We start from the raw sequence: 25,872 nt of genomic DNA, 5'->3' as shown, positions 1-25,872 counted from the left end.
CATAGATTAGGAGGATGCTAACCAACTAAAACTCACCAATAACTCTAACAATTATGATAACTCCGATGAAATATCCAGCCAGAATGTCGCCGCTGATGGAGGTTGCTCAAAAACTCACCAAAATGAAAAAGGAGGACTCAAATGCATCATTTATGGCCCCGTGTTAATAAAACATTCATGCTCTTGATGTCTGCAATCAATTCCTAGCCAACGCTATAATTCTCTTTTAAATGTCGCCCACCTCCAGCCTCTTACAACATTTGAATCCCAACTACTTTGGTGACGCGTCTAGACATTACAGCGGGAGTCGTTCCTCACCCCTCTCTCCCCTCTTCTTCTTCGTGCGGTCGATGTGGTCCTTCAGCTGGATGCGGAGGTGTCTCTCGTTGGGAAGCTCGGTGATGAAGGGATGCAAGAGGAGGTGCTCTGTGCTGGGCCTGTGGCTGTGGCTCTTCACCAGAGTGTTTTCAATGAACGACTGGAACTTCCTTGACCTAAAAATCCAATACATCCAAGTCAGAACTGAAAATGTAACTAAATTTCTAGAAAATAACTAATTTCTGGTGACATATATATATAATCCACACTCACCATTTCTTTGATTTGAGTCTGGGGGCTGGGTTGCGTGGAATGAGGAAAAGGGCTCTCATTGGGTGCATATCACACAGCGCTAAGGAGGCAAACGATGGGGAATATTAAGCGTGACTTAATTATAGCAGATGTTATCACGATGCATATGAAAAGCCAACAGGCACGCATGAGCTATTGATACAAAGAGTCAATTCATTTTACCCAAATCACATGCCAGCCTATGCATTCTTTTATAAATCAAATGGAGAATCCACACCAAATGTACGCAGCATTAAGTCTCCTAGCATGTCTACACGTTCAACCATTTTTAATTCGTTTGACTCATCGAGTTGAAAAGTACAGGGAAGCGTTTATTTTGAGGTGCATCACTGGCTTTGCTCGACACGACAGCTGCTGCTTGCTGTGTTTTAAGTCTGCCGAGCCCCCAGGGAACCTGGGTGTTGCCTGTCAATAAAAAAAAGTTTTATGTCTTTGTAATGAAATTCACGTTGAAGGAGAGACTGCTCCTGCAGCTCCCGCTCACGTGATCTGCTCTCGGCTGTCGATGTATATCCCCACAAAGCTTTCGGTGTTGCTCCATAGAGAGCAGCTGAAACGCCAGTTGTTAAAGGATACGGTGCTCAAAGGAAAGCAATGAAGCAGGAGAGTTACTTCTTCTACAGGTCACATCTCTTCACTGTTAACCAGGAGTCGCGCTGCCAACATTGTTAGTGGATCACATTAGATCAGTGAGGAAATGTGCCGTCGTTAGACTTGCACTATCTATTTTTTTTCCATCATAACCAGAGAAACATTTACTTCAAAACGTCTTAATTCACTGAGTTCTATTCTGGGTTTCCCTCGAGTCTTAAATCAAACATATATCTGACAACAACGACCAAAGACAAACAAAATCTTATTAATTACGTTATGTTTAAGCTGACCAACTTGGAATTATCTCAGAAAGTGTGTAGAAATTAGAAGTTATCATGTTAGTTCTTTTCCCCGCCAATGCATTCATTTGATAGAAACTGACTGGTAAATCAGTACAAAGTGACGTCTAACCCTCATTCTGTTATTCTCCATATGTGTCTACGAATAAAAGTCAAAATAATGAATAAATGTTTTTGGATGACAAGTTTATTACAGATGTATAGCAGTATAATTAAAAAAATACATAATATTCACTGAATAATATTTTAGCAGGTGTGAGCTAGTTTGTTGCAAGGAAAAATTTTTTTTATCCATGCTTATTTTATGCTACCACTGCCACAAACCTTAAAGCCATCAGTTTTCTCTGAAGAAACGCTTTTTGGCTGCTGGCGCAGTCAAGACAATATGGATCCAATCTTAACTGGCTCAGATGTTCAATGGGAATAAAACATCCGGCATGCCTCAGCCGTACCAAAGCGAAAACAAATGTCGACAATTTTAACCACTGTGCACCTCTGAGAAATAAAAACATGAATTAAAAAAAAAGGTAGAACGGACATCAGTCCAAATATCTGACATCTAATTCTTTATCCAAGCCTTTCCCCCCCCATCGACGGCATTACGCATTCGAGCAAACAATCTGCCTCCTGATTAAAATATCCCACAGAAGCCGTAAGAAAAAAAGCAGCGACAGAGATGTAGGGTATTGATTGGGCACTTACGAGGCGCTCCTTCAGCCATCTCTATCGCTGTGATCCCCAGGGACCATAAATCACTCTGCAATGAAGGAAGGATGCGCACTCAGGGCGATCAAAATCTCAATATGTATAAATGTATGTATAAGGCATCCTCAGGTGAAGGCAGTTTTTACCTTGCAGTCATAGGTGGCTTCAGGGTTTTCATCACAGGCAATAACCTCTGGCGCCATCCAGTACGGTGTCCCAATAAATGTGTTCCTCTTTCCCACCGTTCTGTCCATCTGGGCCGAAACGCCAAAATCCACTGCAAACACACACACACACACAAAAAACTTCAATACAAGACTCCAAATCTGTTTGAATAACACAACCCGCAATAACGTCGACCAATCTAAAAATACACAGCAACAAAATCTGAGAAAGACAGAGAGAGATTCCCTTCTTCAGCGTTTTGCATCTTGAACAGCGTGACAGCCACAAACAGATGACTAAGCTGAAAACGGAAAGAAAAACCACAAAAGTCACGCGAGCATGAAATCTTATACACCCCGCCGCGCCGCCAAACGCAAAGCCGTTTAGTGGAGTAGGTGGGGACCGGCTCACCTAGCTTGACCTCGGCGTTCTCAGTCAGCAGCACGTTCTGTCCTTTGATGTCTCTGTGGATGACCTTGTGCTGATGCAGATGAGCCAGACCCTGCAGACGCAGACAGATATGAGCCGTGAAGGAAACAGAGCCAAGTTGTGATTATTATTCAAGAAAGAGCTCAGGGCTAAACAGGGAGGTGTCCTTCAGCAACCCCACGCGCCGAGGCTGCTCCTCGGCTGACCCGAAGCCTCCAACCTGCAGAGGCTCTTTTTTTTTTTTTTTTCTTTTTTACATTTCAAGAAGAATCTCCACACTAAAAAAAAAAAACTATGATTAATTGTGGAAACGCAGCTATGCAACGCATTTAGAAGACGACACAAATGTGTCGTTAAAAAAGATCAAAGTGTAGAGAGATGGAAAAATTGATAAAGTATCACAAAAAGCTATTTAATATGCTTTTAGTTTCTTGAGAAATATTCATACACCTTGAACTTTTTCACTCTTTATCATATCACAACTTCTTCAACATATTATTGGGACTTCGTGTGTCAAACCAAAACAAAGATGTCTATTTTTGTAAAGGTGAAGGGAAAGCAGTATAACATGTCTATATGAACATGTCAACATGGTTGCCCATTCTTTGCAAAAATATCTCAAGCACAGTGAGGTTCGATGACGACTTCCCAACTGAAATAAGGTCTGGACTCTGACTGGGATATTCATCGTGTTTTCTGGAGTCAGTTTTAAGGTTGCGGTCCTGTTGGAAGGACCTACCTCCATCTTTTGCTGCCTCTGACAGATTTTGATCCTGGATTTTTCTGTATTTATCTACACCTAGCTTCTCATGAAATGCAACGACGACTATGTTCCACAGAGGGGACGGTGCACCCAGGCTGACCTGCAGTGTTAGGTTTCCGCCATCTACTGCATGGGTCTCCAAACTAAGATCTCAAGATCTACTGTCCTGCAGGTTTTAGGTGCGTTCCTGGTCCAGCACACCTGAATCAAATGATTTAATTACAACTTCAGTATGCTATTAATTTTATAAAAGCCTCGATTGAAGTGTGTTGAACCATGAAATTGTCATTGCAGCCATTTGTCAGTGCACTGCTGACAAACAAAGAGATAGAGATGCAGCCTGAACTCGTATCTTTATAGTAAAGATGTCTCCCAATTCGTGGTTTACAGAGAAATGCAACTGAACCGTGATTAATACCCGTGAACAGCGACTTTGCAACAATGCCGTGATTCTTTCAGGTGTAGGGGGAGGTGCTTATTTACCCTTAAAAAAAAAAGTACAAGGTGTGATTTGGAGCTCACCCTGAGAATCTCTCTGCAGATGTAAGCGTTCCAGTCCTCCTTTAGCGAGTTGCCCTTGGTGTTTTTGATCAGGTCCGTCACCGAGCCAGCTCCACAGAACTCCATGACAAGCTAAAATACACAAGACATTGTTATGTTTTTTTTAACTGCTTGCTTTGCTACTGAAGGCAGTCTTGTCTAGAATTGTTCCAGAGGAGCCTGAAATACCTGCAAAAGAACTTCAGGAGGTAGCAAGACCAAGAAACAACAAGTCATAGGTGTGCAATGCAAGAGATTGAGTTCAAACGGAATTATTAAAACGTGCTTATTACACTAATTACCAATTTGCTCAAGCCACTCGAAACTTTCAACGCCGGCGCCAAAATGGAACTGCTGCAAAAGCGTCGGCATGTTTTCCCAACAATTTACAGCAAACGTTTTATAGTTGCGGTGCATATTTTTAGCTGGAAAAATATTTTTAGCTCACTGGCAAGAAAAAAATGAAAGACTCGACTGCCAGCACTGCAGTTGTCTCTGTCATAGACTGCATGTTCAACAGCGTCTCAGTGGGTTTCCTTCAGTAGCCCAGATACATACATGATGTAGAACTGCTAGTTCTACATCATTGGCTTTTTCAACTGTCACAGTTACAGCCTCCCTCCTCCCCAATAACAACACAGTATTATGTGATAATATGTGCATAGCTGGTAGATAAACAGAATAATTAAGTACATTCTGTGCCCTTGCTTGTAGTTTTGCTCGGCGCGGCTTGCTTAATGTTTGTGTGGTTGAACAGCATCTCTGAACAACCGGTTTCTCCACACATTCCCACAGGGAAAACATAAACTGCAAGCATAAGCTGCCTCATTGGAGCCATAAGCGAAACACAGCAACAGAAGCAGGATAATGTCTTGATTCAGACTGTAAGGGGATCTTTTCACTGTGCAAAAAGATCTCCCTCACTTGGATCTTATTCGCTTTATGTGCCAAGTTAAACAGTGTGAAGAACCGACAGGGAAAAAATAAATTGATGCTTTTTTAAAGAAGTTGGTTTTAAGAAAATCCTAAATAAAGAGATCCAGCTACGGTTTTCAAAAGTGTTAGAAAATGTTTGTCATCTGATGTAAAGTCATTGTAATGGGACGCCAGAGAGCGTTGGAGAGACTGGAACGTTCTCCGGCTGTACTGGGCACAGAGTAATTCGTCTCTGCCATCTCCCTACCTGTTGGTGTACCCAGACAGTCAGCTGTCTACCATAATCAATCACTTTTATTGAGTTAAGCTTTTTTCAAAAATACAATCACCAAGCTAAAAGCATCCGCCTGCAAGATATTCACCAAGGTACATAGACTAATATCATATAGGAATGTTCACGATCCTTGACGCTGATCGGCTGCAACCCAAACGCAGATGTCGGCTTCTGTGGTAGAGCCAAGACGGTTTCTTCTCCGTATATTAAGGTATATTTGGTGTTTCAACTATTAAAATAGGCAGTTCTAAGCATCTTTAGAGAAAACCTCATGTATTTGTGTATTTTAACTATTCAGTGGGGGTTGTGGTCCCTAAACCCTGTGAATATCAGAGTCCACAGTAAGTAAAGTTGTTCAGTAGAAACATCCAAATCATTCTAAAATTAAAATAATAATTGAAAGATGTAAAAAAAAAAAAAAAAGAAAGAGAGAAATGAGCAATAAGAATATATTTTCAATTCAGTTATATCTTGATATTTTAATACAGTCAGATTTTCTTCAAGATTGTGGAATCATTGGTGTCATCATTTATTTGTGACTCAGTGAATATGTCATGTTTATTCCTATTTTTCTCTTATTTTGTGTTTTTTATCTTTTTTTTTTTACTATGGACCTTTTTGTGTCTGGAATAAAGATTGATCGATTGATTGATAACTGAATACAAAACTTTTTTGCTTGAACAACGCTTGTCTACCACATTTAGGAAATAAATTTGTCTAATTAATAAAAAAAAGGAAACAACCTTCACAAAGAGGGAATAAATACGCAAGAGAAAAAGTAGCCAAGCCTCCCTCTCCCCCTTTTCCCTTTCTATTCTTTCATCTCTGTGCTGCATCCATGGAGACCGGTGAACCGAAGTTCGGTTTGTGAATCCTGGCTCTGCTTCAAGCTTCCCTCTTATTGGCCCTCTTGTCCAGAGGAGGAGAGGCAGTACGCGTGAAGAGGCCGACCTGCTCTTGCCCAGGATGCGGGCATATACCGAGACGCAGCACAGCAACACACTCACAGGCGTGAACAGAACAACACACACTTGTGACTGTTATCAGGGAGAGATATACAGAGAGCAGGTTTGGCTCTTCTGTACGAATCTATTTGTCCACATCTGAGTTTATGCCGCCACTGCACTGCGAGAAATACAACGTGACCCAACAGAGTTACTGAAGAGATTACGTTTGTATATGATCCGATGCAGATCCAGGCTCATTGTTTATGCCACTAATGCATAAGCTGTGTGCAGGCATCCCAGTGGATGCAAACCTAAAGCCAATGTGTTCTCTTTTTTTTAAGACTTAAAAGGTATAAGTGAAAAAATCTGCATAATTTGATGATGGGAGGCAAAGTTTTTACCCCTACTAGGTATCCCAAACAATTTCAGATGAAAACAACTGAAGCATTTTCTTTACCTAAAATGTAACTTTTTTGTCGATCACAGTGCACTCCTGACACAGAGACCCAATTGTTTTAGCTGCTGGGCAAAAGGCCAAATTAGGACCAACATTGACCTTGCCACAACAAAGAGGGAGCAGGACAGTGACAAGCATAAACTTGTAGAGTTTGCAAAAGTCTGATCGTTTAAACTGGAACCATGTGCTTTTACTAAGACGGGACTAATACTGAGCTTTTTGTTAACAAACACTCCTGGTACATCTGACATAGCACAATTGATTATTGTGTGGAAAAGCCCCTCATGTTCACTACTGGAGAACCTCTGGGGGGAGCTAAAGAAAAGAAAATATAACACAAGACCCAAGACGCTGGATGATCTCTACCTAGACTGTGCAAAGAGCAAGGAAAATCTTTTTGCTTTGTTTTTTCTGTATACTCCAACTTCCTCAAATGTAATAGGAATACATGAAGTGTTGCCCTATCAGCAATAGGGAACGCACAACATATTGACACTTGTGGTTATGTTAAAAGATTTTTCCTTTATGTGGGATTTCTCTTCCACCACTCCACAAAAAGGCTGGATTTTTTTCCATGTCTTTTCAGTTCAGGGGGGGAAAAATTGTCTTTCTTCTAATCCTTTCAGGTCATCTTTAGCAGGGCTGCCAAAAAAATGTGTTCGACAAGTGATAAAAATAGCTTAAAACTAAAAATAAATGACATTCATTATATTAAAAAAAAAAAAAAAGGTGTCCTACCCAAAGCTGGTCATCGATGCCAGGAGGTTGCTTCTTGATGAATACTCCAAAGTAAGTGGCGATGTTCCTGTGATTGCTGTACTTCTTCAGCATGTTGATTTCAGACTTGATCTCGTCCTCCTCGTCCTGCAATAGCAGAAATATAACATTTAAAACTTGAGGCCTTTCATTCCCGTCGCTGCACTCGCATCTCGGGTTGTTGACGGAGCAAAACTGATCCGGCTGATCCTTAATAATCATTCTGAATCTTATTAAAATCTTTAAAATAAATACATGAATGCTTCGGTGAGCGCAGCTGGCCTCTAAATTATCCACACTAACAACATTACTCTTTAATTACTTCCACTTCCAGGGGGATCCTGTCACAGTGCCAGGAGCTGTTGTTTGAAACAAGTTGTTGTGGTGACTGTTAATTAGATAAAATGTTTATAGTCTCTTGTATAAAACAAAAAAAATGCTGTAATTTCTCTTATTTATTTGTGGTAGTTTAAATGCAAACTGCCTTTTCATTTTCCGTTGGAGCAGTCGACATCCTGCAGGTTTGCCAAAGCTTCTGTTGCGTTATTCACTCATAGGATGTCACAGCAGTTAATTCCTGTTGTTTTTTCATTGTTTTGCCGGCAGCTGAGTGCTAACAGGGATGCGTGGGGTGTGAGGATTTCTAAAAATAGCCGAGGTTCCCTCCTGCTTTACAGACATGCCTGGGACCACACTCGTCTCCTAATCATTCCAGCTGATATTGCCATGGCGATAGGCCCGTCCTCATTTCATCTCCCCGACGTTACGCACATGCACAAGCCGTGACTCATCGCTCCTAATTAGACGGCATGGTTGCCGTTGGTCTAAAAGCTCAAGATGGATTTCCTGCGTGTGAATATGTGGGAGCGTGCATTCGTGTGTCTTACCGTAGCGACATCCATGACCTTGATGGCTGCCAACTGCCCTGTCCTAATATGGCGACCCTGGGAAGCAGGAAGGAAAAGACGAAGGAGAAGACAGAATGAAAAAGAGAACGAAGGGGGAGAAAAGGCAGAAAAGAGAAGAAACATGAGTCGATCTGAATGTTTTCTGACAAAAACAGCATGCTTCACTTCAGGATGGGGCGTAACGACATTCAAACAATATTTTCCATCAAATTGATATCTACCTCACAAAGTGCTGCCATTGCAATTTCAAGCTATTATTATGGATCCCCATACATGAAAGTGAATGCTTTAAGCTTTATAGATTTTTATAAGTCTTATCTTATAGAAGAAGCTCTTGAGGTTTCCAGCTGTGTGACTGAGGTGTAAAATACCCTTACAATACCAACAAATGGTAATGTAAGGGTAAGCCTGGAGATCTTGAAGAAATAAGGGAACAAGCAGCAAAAGTGGAAATGACAAAGAGGATCATTTGCACATGGAGCAACTGTGGGTGTGATTAACTAATAGAGAAAGTACAGATGCCAAAACCACTATTGGTTATTCCCTCCACGTGAAGTATGTGGCATCCTATAGGCTGGTCAGTGTGACTTAGCAACCGGACAACAAAGAAACAAATCCATAGCAACAGACTGGAAGCAAGAACAAGCGCATTTCAATTCATGATAAACAAGTTAGCATTATGAGTTAGCTGCCTATACGGTACATCGAAAAGACTTCGATCTCATGTTTTCCCAGTCTTTTGAGAGAAATGTGTTAATTGATCAAACAAGTTTTATTTAAAAAGAGAAAAGTCCCCACTAAATAGCTCCACTGTTAAATTTGCTGATTTAATGCTAAAAGACAGCTTGGATTTTTTTACATTGGTAATTTTGCTGCTAACCGTGCAAACTGAGCACCACTGGGTGGCTGAACACTGTGATCAGCCGCTCTCACACAAAGACACACACACACACACACACACAAGTATCAAAAAAAAAAAGTTCGGATTTTGTGCGAGTGAAAGAGCTGGGAAGATTGACCAGGGATTTCTCATTAGGATCAGACTGCCCCAATTCCACAAGCACAAGGACCGGCTTTGTTCAAAAACCAACAAAAGCATTAGAGCCACTTACAAATCAGAAACTCAAACACTTACAGACACACAGAAAGCAGAAAAAACAAAGATTTCCTATCTTTCCATCGTTCTCACAGAAAGAAGAACTCTTTACAACTCCCACACATGATAGGGGGAGAGGTAGGTGAGAGGATGACTGATTAGGTCAAAGTAAGACCAAGGGAGCGGGAAATAGTGAATGTGTCAAACAGATATGAGACACGGATATTATCGGACCAAGCTAAAAATTCATTTGTCTGAACCAGCTGACGGCCGCCCTCCCTTCGTGTCTCGCTATCTCTCCTCCAGGAGCAGTAATGTCATCCAGGCTTATTAAATGACCGTTTTGGAAAGGAGGATCAGAAAGAAATTAGCACAGTCTGCTCGTCGTTATCTTCACTGCCGTCTTTGCCCTCTTCCTCCTGATTTATTTGCAAATTTGAAAATGAGACTGGGGTGCACTAAAATAGCATTTCCAAGCCAGTTAATTTAAGAGGATGATGTAGCTGCGATATGGTGCTCTGCAAAAATCTCGCCTCATTAAGAAATCTCAATGTTTTATAAAGATTTTATGTGACACACAAGACTGTATATAACTGTGAAGCGAAGTGAAACTATTGCACAGTTCTCACAGTGTTTAAAACACACACAATCCCATTTACAGAAATAATAGCCACTTTGGGCATTTTACAGAGCACCGTTTTACACAGTTTTTATGCAAGAGTAGCAAGATTAAACTTATTTCTGATGGAAGGCCATGAAAAGTCCCATTAACAGTTTACCATGCAAGTCAAACAGCAAACATGGAGGACACTGCTCTAATAAGATGAGATTAAAGTTAACATTTTTGGCTGTTAGTGGCACAAAATGTATTCTACATCATCCTGAATGCACCCTGCAAACCTTTAAGCTTGGTGGTGGTGACATCAACAGGCTGTTTGGATGTCTTGGGGAGTTTTTCCCCAGCATAAACAGGAAAAATCGATCAGAGTCATCAGAAAGACTGATGGAACTAAAGGAAACCCTTTTAGACTGGAAACCGGTGCGGATGTTCACTTTCCAGCTGTACGACGACCCAAAACAATAGCCAGAGCTGCAATGTGTCGGTTCAGATCACGTGTAAGAATGGGTCAAATCAATGTCCTGATGTAAATTCAGTTAAGAACATGAGGCAAGACCCCAAACCTGATACTCACAGATACAAAGCGATTCGTTCTCTTACGAGTGTTTTTGTGTCGAATTATTCTGTAAAGCAAAATTGGCAAATATTTACATCCTTGTGGAGCGACTTGGACCTGCATTTGCAGCCAAGGGTTGTTCTAAATAAGAAAAAATAAGGAGGGTAAAATACAAATACACATCACAGTTTTCAGATCAGATGGTTCCATTCCATATGCACAAACTAGCTTGGCATCTACAGAAACAGTTCTTCAAAAAATAACTCTACACCTTCGAATGATCCCATACAGACTTCTCAATACACATGTAGCCACTCCTTTCTATGACAGTATTATTTAACAATGATATTAACCACTGGGGTTGTTGTGACCCAACTTTGTCCTCCGTGTTCCCATTTATTGCATTTGTTGTTTTCTTGGCATGGCTGCCTCTGCGCAGCCATTATCCCTGCACCTTATTTTTAAAAGGTGTTCAATCAATCTGTCATTATATTGTCAGTGGCAGAGCCAATTAAACGTTTGGCAACCTGTCGGGAAGTTCATCGAACCAGTTTTCTGTGTTCCCCTGCCTCTCTACACGCCAGCTTGTCTTGGTGGTGGAATCCGCCCTTCAGCAGATGTCAACCGCTCACTACTGTCAGAGATTTTATTGACAGACCTCAACCAACTAAAGCGGACTCTGCACATATTTCGGCAGTGGCAAAGACACCACTTTAGTCAAGTTTACTGTTTAAACTTGATTAGAGAGTTTATTAGATCCTTATAGAAAATGGTTTTCTTGTAGAGTTAGCAATCGGACATGGCGTTAATAGCAACCATATTGCTTTAGCTACCATCCACCCAAATGGATTCCAATATGAAGATACATATTTATTTACATTCAGGTTTGGAAAGAGGGCTTTCCATGAACTTTTCATTAACTTGTCCTTTGCTTCCATTCATGTAACATTTTCTCAAAAGCAACACATTGTGTTCAGGAGGAGCGCAAATCAGGGGTGCGACTTTCTCTGTAACCAATTGCAAAAAAAAAAAAAACATTAAGCAAAATACAACTTCCTCTGATGATAGTCGCTTGGACAGGGCACCAGCATGGAGCAGTGGAAAAAATTACAGACTCAGTCACACACACAAGAAAAACACTCCTTTAGTGTAGTTACTGACTTTTTGATACCAGTAAACTCAACATGCCAACTATAAAAAAATGGAACAACATGGGAACAATAGAGTAGCAGTTAATTGATTAAGATGCTTTGGCAGATTTTGCTTACACAACCTCAACCTCACACAAGGTTGCTCGGTCGACACTGCGACGGAACAGGAGTTAACAGAAAACTGCAAAACTGAAAAATCCTACTACCTAGTGATCATTTTAAAAACTAAACCTCAATTTGATAATTTCCATCCCTTAAAATGAGGACGTCTTCAAATCACTTACGCCAAAAAACTGAGATGCTAAAAGCTCCTTGTGGATATATTGTCATACATTTATTTATGCGATTCCTTAAATAAGAAATGAAGATGGATGCAGCTCTAATAATGAATTATGAAATGGATTTCACACTTAACGCCGTCATCCTTTTTGCATTTTCTCATAGGGATGGCCCACTTGCTCTGATCTATCCCATTCAGACCAGTCTGCATTAAATCTCACATGCCAGCCCATCCTTTCCTCTACTAGTTCATTGACAGTGTTGCTTCTCTCTGACCTAGATCTGCGTTTTCCCCCCTCTGCCTCTCTCTCCTTCCCTCTCTTGTCCCTCTGATTTGCACTCTCATTATCTAAACCTTCTTAGCTCCCCACAATCTCCTCTTTATGCCTTTTCATTAGATCTCACAACGTCTCGCCTGTTTTTTTTCCTGTCTCTCTGCGCTCCTCGTATTTTCCATCTTTCGTCACTTTCATTGCTCCCAGCATGGCCCAGTGGCCTGTGAAAAGCAGGTCTTACAAGAACATGATTGAGCCGAAAGTTAATGCCAGAGGAACAGCATTCTGCTTTGAGCTCGGCAGGCGAATCCGACACGAACCGAAGGCTCGTTGCATCCCCTCCACTTTGCTTCCTCTAATGCATCCAAAGCACTCTGTAAACCACAATGCTCTCATGTGGATCTTAGCATGTACTCGGAGCAAAGCAAGGAACCCCACATAATATGCCTCAAAAGGTCACTATTCCGGTAATGATGCCCTTTAAAATTAAGATACATCATTCTTTAAATGTTCACATAGTCACTTTTCTCCTGCTCTTGATATTTTGGCCAAATGTGACAGCAGCAGTCACAGACACATCCACAAGGAGCTCTGAGACCAGCCATGTTGAGGCTACCAGACGGCCTTTTGATGATAATATTGCTTCAGATTATCGACTTAAACTGAATTCCAAAAAAAAAAAAAAAAATGGATTAAACATCTCCTGTGATGGAGTTTTAAACATTTTGCTTGTAAAAAAAGATACTTTACTCGAGGCACACTGCCTCGAAGCGATGCGAAATAATGTCATTTATTGTCACCAGTAAAACAGATGACAAGAAATGTGATGTTTGCAACAATAATAACCAGTGATGGAAAAATCTCAGTAGGTTTGAATTTGTTACTTTTGCTGTTTGAACCATCGTTTTTACCACTGGAGCCATAAAATAACCAACAAATAAAAATATGTGCCTGAAAATATAGGCAGGTCGTAGCTTTACAAAAACCAAATCAGTCAACTCTACGCGTGTGTGTGTGTGTGTAGACAAATACAAAAATGTAATAGTTCTCAAAAGCTGAAATGGAAATAAATAGCACTTTTACTTCAGTAGTGCAACTTGCACTTAACGAGATTCTCATATTTGCTGTAATAGACAGAAAACTAATTGTAGTTCGGACATTACGACTGTGGATCATGCATCCTCTCATCCCCGTCTCTTGAGTTGTCTTTTACTGGAGGAGGTGCGAGAACATCACAAGTGCATATTCTTACAGCAATTACCATCTGCATGTGAATTTAATTAAACGTCTCTGCAAAGCAGAACTAAAAACCCACGAAAAGTATTTGTGGCCCGTTTGAAGAGCCATGCCGTGAGAGCACCTAGCCAGAGTATTTCAGGCCGGAGAAAATAGTCGCTGCGTGCGGCGACTCTTTTTGGAGCTTCTGGTGAGGCCAGTTTGCTTGAACGTTCAAAGCACAAATCCCCTTTCGCACAGCAAAGGGAAGCTGTCGGCCTCATTTCTAAGAGACAGACTCGGCGAACGCTGGTGTAATTTAATCCGCCGGTGTACATCATGATCCCGAAGGTATCGGTGAGTCTCTGACACTTTGAATACAAGGCATTTAAAGAATGCTTAGATTTTGTGTTTCTCTGTGTTCGCATCACTGCCCTTGCCAAGTCAATTACATCCACACACCCCCCCATTGGACACATTGACTATGCAGGACACTTCCTCTTGTAGCCTAGCAACACTCCCTGCTCGCCGGATCACAATGGGCAGGACACTTAAATATACGTCCACAAACTCGCTAATACGCACCCTTAAGCACACATACACAAAAGAGAAAAGGACAGGGGGGATAAGCAACTATTGTCTTGATTTGTGAGAGTCTATGTTAAGAAGAGGGCGCCGGGTGAAGAGTGGAGGAGCCGGCTTCACTTCCCACTGCAAAGAGCAAATGCTGTAGGTATGCAAGGTCAATAAGGACCACTGACATGCAAAGAGGGCGAGTTTCATAATAAATCTGATGCTTAACTTTAAGAGTAAGCTTGGCAAAGCTCTCAAAAGACAGTACGACGAAGGAAACCAGTTTTAATTGAACAAGGCATGTGAAAAAGTATTTCTATCCTTCTCAATAATCAGTGGCAAATTCTTTATTGTCATTGGAACAGACACTTATACTTGTTGACCAGCCACCGTGGCGACTTATGGTTGCATACTTATAATTGTTTCCATTGGTATTTGATAATTTATTGTCGGTGATGGGCTTCAAGTCTCTGAGGTTAGCAGTCCTCCTCGCAATCTCCCTGAGAAACAGAACGAGTTTTAGAATAAATCCGAGGCCACTACAAGACATTAACATTAACATTACTTCAAGTCAAAAGAAACATGGTGGTTTTTTTGCAACACAGTGCTGCTCGCTCTGCTTGTTATAAGAGAAGCAGCGGTAATCCTTGAGGCTTCGCACTTCTGCTCAACATCTTCCTGTGGTGAAAGGCTGCTCTAACCTGTTTACGTGTTGAACACGGTCACATGCAGCATTTGACAGTTTGGCTGCCTAATTGGAAACTTTTCCTTCTAGGAACATACGCATTCCTACGAGTGTTTCCACAGCTCCATCAGATAAGTTTTGTTTTCCACTTCACATGTCGCATGCATTTCTTTGCAATTTTAGAACGGCGAAGACGGGGAGCTTTGGTTGTTAGTTTCCTTGTAAAGCACGGTTAACCTTTTTTCCAAAAACATTGTATAAGGAACTTGTCGCTGCTCAAAACTTGCATTTAATGTCACTCGCTTTGCAAGCAGTGCAGTCAACAGATTCCAGAATGAAAATTTGGATACTTGAGATAATCTCCAGAAATCAAACCAAATATAAAATGCTGAGGTTATTCTTGCCATAACAAAAAGAGGAAAAACCTAAATATGTAACTTTATTAGCTGTCTAGCTATTGTGATTTTGTGGATCAAAATATCTGTGAACCACTAGGGAAGAGAACAAAAAAAAAAATGTATGTTAATGCAAGCCCACTAAAAATGGAGCAGGGTGTCCGATTGTGTTCCTCTTGTTTTGTTTAAAAAAAAAAAAAGAAAAGGGAAATGGGTCACCCAGTAATCCCAATCTGTGCCCTTCTGGTAATCCACACTGCCAGTCGCAAACAGCAGGAATTGACTGAACGTCTGGGAATCTCTCCGCCCTGCCACAGGACCTGTCGCCATGCATTATAGTGGGGGAGAAGTGGGTTAAGGGAACCGTCTCCGACCTCTACTTTCGAGTTCTCTTCTACAGACAGATCCCAGATATACATACCGCTGTAGCACACATTTACTCCCAAATAAACTTATTTCCAGCCATTTTACTGTCAAAGCGCTGCAGAGAACTAGTCTTTTAGTCTCCAAGGCTCATAACAACAACCACCGCTTCCCCGGTCTTGGTTTACGATCGCAGACGGTGTCGCCGAAGGTGTTGGAGCATTTGATGCGCAACAAAAGCCACTTTTTATGGCTAACCAACAAACAACGCGGGACTCCGAAGAAATGCAGAGGCAATACTCCTCGACACACCTCGCTGGAGTTTGAACACCTGCAGTGATTCAGCGTCCGTGCGTGCCAAAACGCACCGACACCGACGGCACGTGCACAAATGGAGTCAGCGAAGCAGTAAATAAAAAATGGCAAAGGCCTCGATTCCAATCTACTTCAGCAGTATCTGGGAAATATAGAAGCACCCTGAGGCTGCTCTCACGCTGAAAGATGAGGCGGGAGGCGACAGGAGGGACTGAGACTAAAGAGAGTGTAGGAGACACGCTTTAACAAGTGGGGTAATGTGCAGGCAGAGAGGGAGAAAAAATAGAAAAATATGGAAAAAGATGATTAAAGATAAAAAATATATATATATTTATCAAACTAAGGATGTTGCATTGGGGAATCTGGCCACTCATTAACCCCTGCTGAAAGAAAAAGATGCTAACAAACAAGCACATAAAATAAAAAAATTTATCAGGAAACAGACTAATCTGGGCTCAGGGAGAGGGTTTTGGGTGCTAAATAGTCACACAAAAAAAACACTCTAAATAGCTTAATCTGAGACAAAGAAGAAACCAACACACAAACACAACACTGTGATTTTAAGTAAAGATCTCTGGGACAGAAAAAAAAAGTTGGACTAGACCGTAAGCTTGCTAAGTGGCGAGTGTGGATACACATACTGTGAGTGTAAGATCCAAAAATAGCTAAATGATAATGTATCCCTGATGTGATGGAAACACACTGGCACTAACTGGATCCAACCTTGCTGGGTGAGTGTGCGCAAAGCTGATTTGTGATGGGTATTATTATTGAGTGTGATCCAGATTATATTAAGTGAATCACACATGCATGAGCAGACCCACCGTTACCTGCATTTTAGTTCTGTGTTATTAAATCCATTAAAACAGCTGCAGGATGTGGGGTCCAAAATAGAACTCATATTTAATAAAGATGCTTGTTTTATCCCCCAAAAATTGAAGAACGTACACAGATAAAGACTCTTTTGTTATCAATTTTGAACACAGAAATTGATTCAACAATATTAATTCCTCTGGCTCTTTATTTATTTTTTTAAAACCAAGTAAAACTAGAGGCTCATGTCCAAACAATCAGAACTAGTAGATTTTTACAAAGTTATCCATCCACCTAACTTCAGTTCTTACTGTACACAAGCCTGCTGCAGGCAAGGAGTGAATGCAGTGGAGTTAAACAGAAGAAGAATGAGGTCACAGGTTAATACATTCTTCAAACTTTGCTCTCTGACCATTTTGCAGGTCAGTACAGATGAAAAACTGGAACAAAGTCTTTCATTTTATCAAAGAGGAACACCAACTCCTTAGTCTTTTAAAGGGGCAGCCACAAAGAAATTACTCTAACTGGGCACATTTTAAGCTCTTTTTGATTTCAGAGAGGGAAATATATTCTTAAAGGCACTAAAACGACAAATATTAAATATTTTAGTTTGAACCGGGATGAGCTAACGCGTTCCTAAAGGTGAAGCCACATGACCACTAGCTGTTGTTTGCTAGTATCAGTCTTGCTGTATCTCAGCTCAGGCAAGGTGGCGCATCCTTGTGTTGACCATCTGAGCGCATCAGACGTTTTGGATCATACAGTTCTGATCCTAGCAAAACCTTAAACTGTCATATGTGCCTGCAGTTTTCTAAAACTGACTTTGTTCCTCGTCGGGTTTTGACGTTTTATGGTCAAACTTATGCAGCAGCCATTGACACGATGCTCACACTTCTACACTTTTCTTTAGAATTAAAATGTTTGGAAAGCAAAAAAATATATATCCTGTGTTGTTGCCAGAGGGGTGTATGATTAACGTCCGTTTAGAAAATAAATAAACCGACGATCGCTTACTCTTGCACTGGATTACCGACTAAATGCGTCAGTGCTGTAAATGACACTTCCTGCAAGTTCTCAAAAGGAAACAAAGTCTACCCTTTCTGCAACAAGGGTAGACTTGTTGCAGAAAGTCTACCCTTGTAGAAAAAGAGAAACAGAAACAGAAAAAGAGACTCAGGGCTTCCTGACATGAGGGAGTGCTACATGAGTTGGAGGAGGAGAAAGCAGGAAGAGGGACGTGTGGGGTGGGGGGGGGAGGTGGCGGTAGTTGCAGCAAATAGGCAGGTTCAGCACAGTGGTATCACGCTTCAGCACCTCCAGAGGTCAAATGAACATCCAAACTGATTTACTGTGCATGCTGAAGGTAAGAAAGTGATAGGAGGAGGAAGATGAACAAGGTTGTGGAGAAGGATGGGAGTCATGAGTAGAAGAAGCACTTCAGGTAATGCAGAGAGGAGGGGGAGGGGTCGAAGAGCAAAAACAAGAGACAAAAGAGGGTAAAAAATGAGATTACAGGGGCAATAGGGGATAATAGAGAGATTCAGCACTGATGCGTGTTATTGAATAGAATATCAAATGGCAATAATCTGTTCAGCTAGAAAGAAGAAAGCCTCAGCAGAGCAGTTCCTAATGATGTGCATTAGTTGGAGAATTCCAGGTTCATCTGGGGAAGACGCTGTATGAAGACAGCATGACGGGACTGAATGGTGAAAGACATACATGTAATTGCAGCACTGTTGCCAAGTATTGTAATGATGATATTCACAACTAAACATGCATTTTTTCATGCCTTTCCTTCTTTTTCTTTGTCATAATGTTCCCACCACTCTTTGTGAACTTTAGCATCTTTATCAACAAAAACATGCGCCAGGCGTGGGCATCAAGGGTAGTGAAAGTCTGTCCAATATATTAGCAGTATTAAATATTTGCATGCAAGTCATTTGAAATATAATATTCCACAAAATCCTGCATTCAGGCTGTACTTTGTAATCGCAATATTGCAGCCGGTGATGTTGTGATGGAGTTCAATTCACAATGCATCACTAGAAAATTGGAAGAAGAAAAAAAAAAACAAAGAAAAAAAGATCGTTATTGGTTCAAGGCATGGCTAATTGACTCCGGTCTGGGTGGGAGGCATCTGGGTAAGTGGGGCGCGTGGCCTTGGGGAACACGCAGCACGGATGTGGGTTAATGAACGCGCAGCCAGGTGTGAGTGTGTCTATACATCCATGAACAGAACAAGCCCATCTGCCGTTTTCACCGTAATGAGCAGCATCCACCTCGGTCGGGGTTCACATTTCATCCGTAAGGACTCCAGAGACTGAACTCTGCGTGTGTGAAGGCAAACAATGAGAGCGAAGCAATGACGGGTTCACAACGTAAACCCCTGCGAGCGAGCAACTGCATTGCAAAAAGGAAACGTAAAGAATTACTGTGTATTTACATGAGAACATATCATAACCCTGTAGCCTGCAGGCTGCACAGCTGAGACTCTCCAAGAGTAATTTTATTACCTTTAAGAACAATGCATCCATCATTTATTTGCATGTTGACCTTTTATGACACTACCTCAGGTTTGTATAATATAAACTGGCTCTTATTTCAAGTAGAGCACCACTTAGGTTAAGAAGGGATTTCAGGAGCAATGTAATTACCATAAATTATGCACATTCATGACCGAATTCGCCACTTAAAATGTCAGTATTACAGTTCCAATGAAAATATTGCATTTTGTTAATTAGCAAAACTTAATAATTGTGCAATAAAATAATGCACAGGATTATTTTATCCTGTGCAAACATGCATACTTTGCATCTTTTAGAACCGAGGAGTTTCCAGAAGAACTTCATATTATACTAAAAAAATTAATTCAGTTCTTTGAATCAAGTTCGTCGGAGCAAGAAAATCTCTATAACATGAAGACAGTCAGTCTGAAGGGCAAATGGGAAACATTAGCCTAGCTTGTGGCTGCTACTGGGATCAAAGTATACCTTGGTTTCACAGGCGCTGTTGAGTGTCATATCGAAAAATGTGTACGACACAAGTTTAAGTTTGAGGAAAGAATGGGGAACACTAAGTTCTGTCACTTCTTTGAAGTGTGTGACTTGTTGGCACAGAGACTGTAGTCCTGTGACGCTTTTCTAGTGACAGAGGCAACTCAAAACTTTCAGACCACAGTCACAGTCACCTAACCTAACCTCTTCCAGGAAGAGAATTTACCTAATAAAAAAAAACCCTCCTCACACGCTGCACCTCGGTAAACAGCCAGCGGTTAACTGTCTTGCACATCAACAGCAAGACAGGAAGCTGGCATCCCAAAGCAGTCCCGTTTTAGATTGAAGCACATTCATATGCTTCAATCGAAATTAAATTAATAATTTGCAAGAAATCGAAAATGAATGTCACACATACTCACAGACAGCTAATCTGCCTGAGCTTGAGCTGCTGAGATTCGGAGATGTAACTGTAGCCAAATGTGGTTTGAGATGCATTGACTCAGCAGGACAGACTGCAACACATGCCGTGCTTTTCAGCCTGTAATGTGACCAAAATGTAAAAGTTTCTAAACATTCTATCCTGTTGCAAGACACCGTAGAGCCTTACATTAGTCTGAAGCAGAACCGTGACTAAATGAAAGTAAAAGTAATGAAATGATCGCTCTATTCCTATTTTAGGACCAACCAGTCTCTCCATGGTCCGCTACACCGTGCATGTATTGTGTGTGTTACTGTGTGAAGGAGAAAGATTTGGCAGGCACACAAAGAGAAAAATAGCCCATGGTACTTTGTAAAATGATTTCCAGCAGATAAAGGAGATTTAAAAAAAAAAAAAAAGCAGCTTTGAAGTGTTTTTTGAGTGCAAAATAGGGACTAAGGAATAGGAGAAACACAGCGGGACTACCACAGCCCATTTAAAAAAAGTAAAAATGGCCACTGAGATGGCAAAAGGAAAGAAAAATCAAACTACTATTCTCCAGTAACACATCTACAATATGTATGGAGGAAACATTAGTGAAATAAATGGAAACCATACTAGCAGGTACAGACAACACAGGTCCGCCAACATCACTTTAGCTAAAGCACAGGTGTGTGTGTGCGTGCGTGCGTGCGTGCGTGTGTCTGTCTGTCTGTCTGTCTTTTGGTCTGAATGGTGAATATTTAAAGTGTGTGTGCAGCACTTTGTGTGAGGAGGAGCTCTGTCAGTGTGTTCTGTCATCATGGAGACAAACTCTTGTCATTGTGTTGTGCTGCATCTTTCCTGTACAGAGACCGCAAAAGTCATTCACAGTGCGCTAACATATGAAGACAACGTAAACGATGACCAGCTCTCACCCTGGACAGACCACCAGTCCGTCACAGGGTAGCACACAGAGACAAACAGGACACTTTCAGCATATATGTGTATATTTTACATTGACTTTGGTAAAATATCGGACTGGGAACTGGAAGTGGCAAATGCCTTGGATCAGTGTCAAAAACAAAAAGGACATTCCCAACAAGGTCCTCTGAAATGGTCACTGAATCTGAATAAAACAAAACCTTCTAAAATGACACATAGGATTTTTGTAGTCATCAGCTTTGAAATAAACCAGTCTCTTTAACCGGACATTTAAATATCCAGTCAGAGTGTGCTCCAAAATCCAGGCCAGGAATGATGCCTCTTTCCCCTCATTCATTCATTATGAAGTCTTCTGAGCAGGTTTCTCACTTCGGAGATGCCCATTATCCTCAAGCCCCATTAAATATTCAGAGCCTTCAGAAAAATAGAACAAAAGCACAAGTAAGAGAATATAACTAAACCCAGAGCAGGAAAAGGATGGCTGTTGCGAAATGAAAAGAGGAAATACTGAGAAGGGAGCCATGAAAAGGCAAGTGACAAGAGTGACAACAGAGAAAAGGCTAAAGGAAGGAACTGATAACAGTAGATGGGGAGGAAGTGAAGTGGAGAGATAAAGTGTTTAATTATTCAGCAATACCCATGTTCTCTATTTATGGTCCTTTTAAGGCAGCCAGCGGAAGATATATATATATATATCACCCATGAGGGTCGATCGCCGATACCGATCATCGATACCGATCACACAATTATTATTTTTTTAATCATAAGCACTACCGGTTAAATTATATGGAAAAAGGAACCATAAATGCACCTTAATTTAGACAAAAACTTGTTTTTAATAACTTTTTCCAAGAAAAAAACAAAACAGGCATTGTGCAAATTGTACTGCTATCGGTAATACTATCTTTAACAGACTGATAACATATGAAGGCTCTGAAGAGGCTAAATAATGCAAAGAGCCAAAATAAAACCTCTCAACATTGCCAACAAATTCAAGTATAAAACTTAACATTCAACGACAAATACAGGATCCATTACAAAAAACAATCCTGAGTTACTGAATGAAAACTTCCTGATAGCATGGCGGCTAGCTGATTACTGCTAGTTCTGATTGACTGTTTCTGACTGAGCAGAGTAATTATGCAGAACAGAGAAGAGATCGATTATTTTTTCAGAGATTATGTGTCTCATGTTGGGACAGCGAAAGTTTTAATACGTATGCAAAATAAATTTTTTTAAGTTAGATGCTGCAGCTTTAAGCAGAGGTTCGGTGTGAGAGTCACTACCAGGTGGAGCAGAAGCGGCGCTCCGTCTGTGAAATATTACTACCTGTAGTGTAGCAGCGGTTCAACAGCGAGAGCAGAACCAGCGTCTTACATCGCAGCTCGAAGACTTCAATAATTTTGCGGGTTATTTGTTTAGCTTTCTGACCGTCATGCTAACCCGGGTGAGTGTTTGTAGCTGTGCGCTGCTTTACCTGCTATCTGATCCTCCATATGTCTTTTTTACTGCAGTGAGCCTCGATGTAGCCAAATTCCGTCAAGTATGCCATTGTTTTTATGCCATATTAGATTCGTCGTGTAGATGCATTTTGACGTGCTTCACCCCACGTCCTTCAATTTTCCGCCGCAACACGCAAACTTCCCCATTCACTCAGTGCGTTATAGTTCCACATAGCTTAGGATTTGTTGCTGCACATCTGCACAGTGTGAAGGAAAGAGGAGACCAGCTGCACAAGCAGGCTGCGAAATGAGATGTAGGTGATCGGTATCGGCAACAAGAGACCGTGATCGGCGATCACCGATCATACACTTTTTCACGGAAATCGGCCGATTATGATCGGTGACCGATCGATCGGCACACCTCTAATATACATGGGCTCATGCTGCTCACCTTAAGCCCAGATCACTTGCAAAGGAAGGAAATGAGACATAACAACGAGCCTCCACAATAATAAGAATAATGAAAACTGATATGGATGAGCAGGAGGGTGAGGAAGGAAACATGACTAACATGGAGGGAGAGAGAGAGAGAAATGGTGTGGAGCTAAGATGATATTTTCACTGCTCACCTATCACCAACCCCGTTACAAATATGTTTACTAACAGGGGGAATATGTAACAAAAACAACTGTCCAAGACATTTTTTGTTATTATTCAGACAAAATTCTACGTACAAACATAACATAGCAAATAAAGAGCTCCAAGGAGCCGATGTGTATCATTTAATGAGACGGAGTAATGGAAAGGTTGATAAAACTGTTATCTCTCTCTCCCAGGCACACAGAGGTGCAGCGAAGACTGCACACTGCAGACGGAATATCACCAGAAAGATGAAACGCATTGCTGACCATTAGAGAAATATGTAAGGACAAAAAGAAAGCGTGGCTGGGTGACCCTGCGTATCTGACGCAAACTTAATTCTGCAGAGGGATTAGAAGTATTACAGTCATTCTTCTAAAAAATAAAAGATGAAAAAAATTAAAATGCACCTTGATTTAATTTTCTGTGAGTTTAAATTAAATGTCAAAAATGCCAGCCTCTTGGGGGGTCGTGTCTTACCTTTTAATCATATTCTGCAGGCTAATTTAAATGTCAATATGGTGGAAGGTAGCAAAAAAAAAATAAAAAATCAGCTGATTAAAATGTCAGCATACTTAAATAAATACAACTGCAGCTAATGCTCAAAAAATTACGCTTCATTAGGCTTTTCATGAATATATTGCAACAATGTGTAGCATGATAGGAAAGAAACCATGCATATAGTTGAAAATATAGTAGAAAATATCAAAATGCCCCATATGCACACAGATATATCAGAGCACAACACCTCAAAGTCATTCACACATCATATTTTGCCATGAAGTGATACATAGGGACTTGCAAAACCAGCCACATCTGTTATTCAGTTTCTGCAAACTTAAATGTGTTTCACTGGGGTCAACTATTCAAGGTTCTCTTCACAAATTCACCTATTTGTACATTTTTCCATCGAACTTAGCTTGTTATTCACCAAAAATCTGCCTAATTGTGATTTTTTTTTTTTGTAAAGAAAAAGTAGCTTGCAAAGCTCAAGCTCCTGGACGTAATGCTACTAGATAAGCTATTGGCTGGCAGTTGCAAAAGCAGCCAATCCAGAAGCACCATTCATTTTCCTTACCGCTGATTGGCTGTATGGTTTCCCTTCAAGTTCTCGATTATACTCTACTCTGTGTTGCTTCATCACATAAAACTCCAATAAAGTACATTTGTGGTTGCACTGTCACAAAATGGTGAACTGATAAAGAATGATGAGTACTTTAGCAAAGAGCTGTACATGCATGGGCACACTGCTTAATTAACTCCAGCCTTCATATCAATTTGGCCAACAATTTGCACCCAAGATCAACACGTAGCAATACTTGGACTCCTGAGCTTTCCAAACCAAGATTTTCTTACATTTCTGGCATTAAACAAAGTTTCCTTTGATTCTGTCTTATTAATTCAACTGAGATGTAAAACATTTCTTGCTATTAAGAAACGTTAGCTATTTTTATAACACCAAATGAGGATGTTTTTTTGTTTTTTTTAGCTTAGTAACCTTAAGCCCACAGCTTACTCCACAGCCTTGTACATTGTGTACCATTCAGTCACCCAGTGGTGTGGATCAGACTATGGCCCTGAAACCCAACAGGCAACTAGAAGAGTCTGTGGTTCAGTGTGAGAGACTGATAAATAAGCTTTCAGCCAGAAAGCATATCAGACATACGTGGTTACACTTTTCTCTTTTTTTTTTTCTTTTTCCCCTGCATGCTCTCTCTGTGTTTTGCTCTACATCCTGTACGTCGCAGACCTACGCGCACATGAGAGGGCGTCGGATTATTTCCAGAAGTGTGAAGATGAATGTCTGACCCCTGTCTGACCTTACATTCAGTCCAGTCATCTGTAACAACAGCTCCTTTTCCATCACCACCTGACCTTGACTCTCTGGTCTGTTAGCCACAGCTTCATGCATATGCACACTGCATGCACTCACAGGGGCACACCTGTATCAGTGGCGGCCCCCCGGTTAAAAGAGCACGTTTATTACGAGGCGGGCTGGTGCCACCCCCTGCGGTGAAGCAGAAAAAAGGCAGCGAGACTAACGAGCTGCGGTGGGGGTGCAGGCAAGAAGAGGAACTTCAGACAGTAACACAGACAGTAAGATTTCTGCAACAGCGGAAAACAGCTGAGTCCATCTGACAACAGCGTTGCTCAAACCACATTGATGTCACAAGTGCAAAGCAACATGTGCTTCTCTTTTACCTCTTTCTCTTTTCAAAGACCTCACTTAGACGTGTGAATGTTAGAAAAGATACTGCCATGATGTAGAAAGAGACAGGTGTGTAAAAAGAACAAAAGCAGAAGGGGAGATTTCCTAAAAAAAATTAAAATTAAAAAAAAGAAATGAGAGAAATGTCCTACTTATTTAAACAAACTCAATTTCTCTCAAGCTTGCTTTTAGGTATAGTGGGTTTTTTCCTGTACGCCATTTCCTCCAGTAACATTTCTGCTTTTTATTCCAGCAGAATGCATAAAAGCTGATAAAATGGAAAAGTCTGGTAAAAAAAAAAAAAGATGGGCTCGACATCTTACCTTGTACACCTGGCCGTAGGTGCCATTTCCTACCAGCTCAACCAGGTCAAAGATGCCCGAAGGATCCTGCAAATGCAAAGGAAACACAGTGGAAGGATTACGATTTTGAAGGTTCGGTAAGGCAAACTCTTAGTGTTTGAGAAAGTTGTTTAGTGTAACAAAAATGGCAAAAAGTACAACGCC

General features: G+C 41.0%; 1 protein-coding gene across 22 annotated transcripts in view; it reads right to left on the bottom strand.

The window, feature by feature from the left end:
* The window catches only part of tnika (TRAF2 and NCK interacting kinase a), a 66,530-nt gene that overhangs the window by 28,306 nt on the left and 12,352 nt on the right, over positions 1–25,872 (bottom strand). For all 22 annotated transcript variants that reach the window (XM_008399186.2, XM_008399187.2, XM_008399189.2 and 19 more), the window contains exons 2-10: positions 25,690–25,755; positions 8,383–8,439; positions 7,478–7,603; positions 4,108–4,218; positions 2,805–2,895; positions 2,375–2,505; positions 2,226–2,280; positions 592–670; positions 319–494 (exon numbers count right to left, since the gene is read on the bottom strand). In XM_008399186.2, coding sequence (XP_008397408.1) covers positions 319–494; positions 592–670; positions 2,226–2,280; positions 2,375–2,505; positions 2,805–2,895; positions 4,108–4,218; positions 7,478–7,603; positions 8,383–8,439; positions 25,690–25,755 — 892 coding nt within the window. The remainder of the gene's footprint in view (positions 1–318; positions 495–591; positions 671–2,225; positions 2,281–2,374; positions 2,506–2,804; positions 2,896–4,107; positions 4,219–7,477; positions 7,604–8,382; positions 8,440–25,689; positions 25,756–25,872) is intronic.

The sequence above is a fragment of the Poecilia reticulata genome, linkage group LG22 (genome assembly GCF_000633615.1).
Source record: "Poecilia reticulata strain Guanapo linkage group LG22, Guppy_female_1.0+MT, whole genome shotgun sequence".
NCBI classification, from domain to species: Eukaryota; Metazoa; Chordata; class Actinopteri; order Cyprinodontiformes; family Poeciliidae; genus Poecilia; species Poecilia reticulata.
This window is presented reverse-complemented; position numbering and strand designations above follow the sequence as displayed.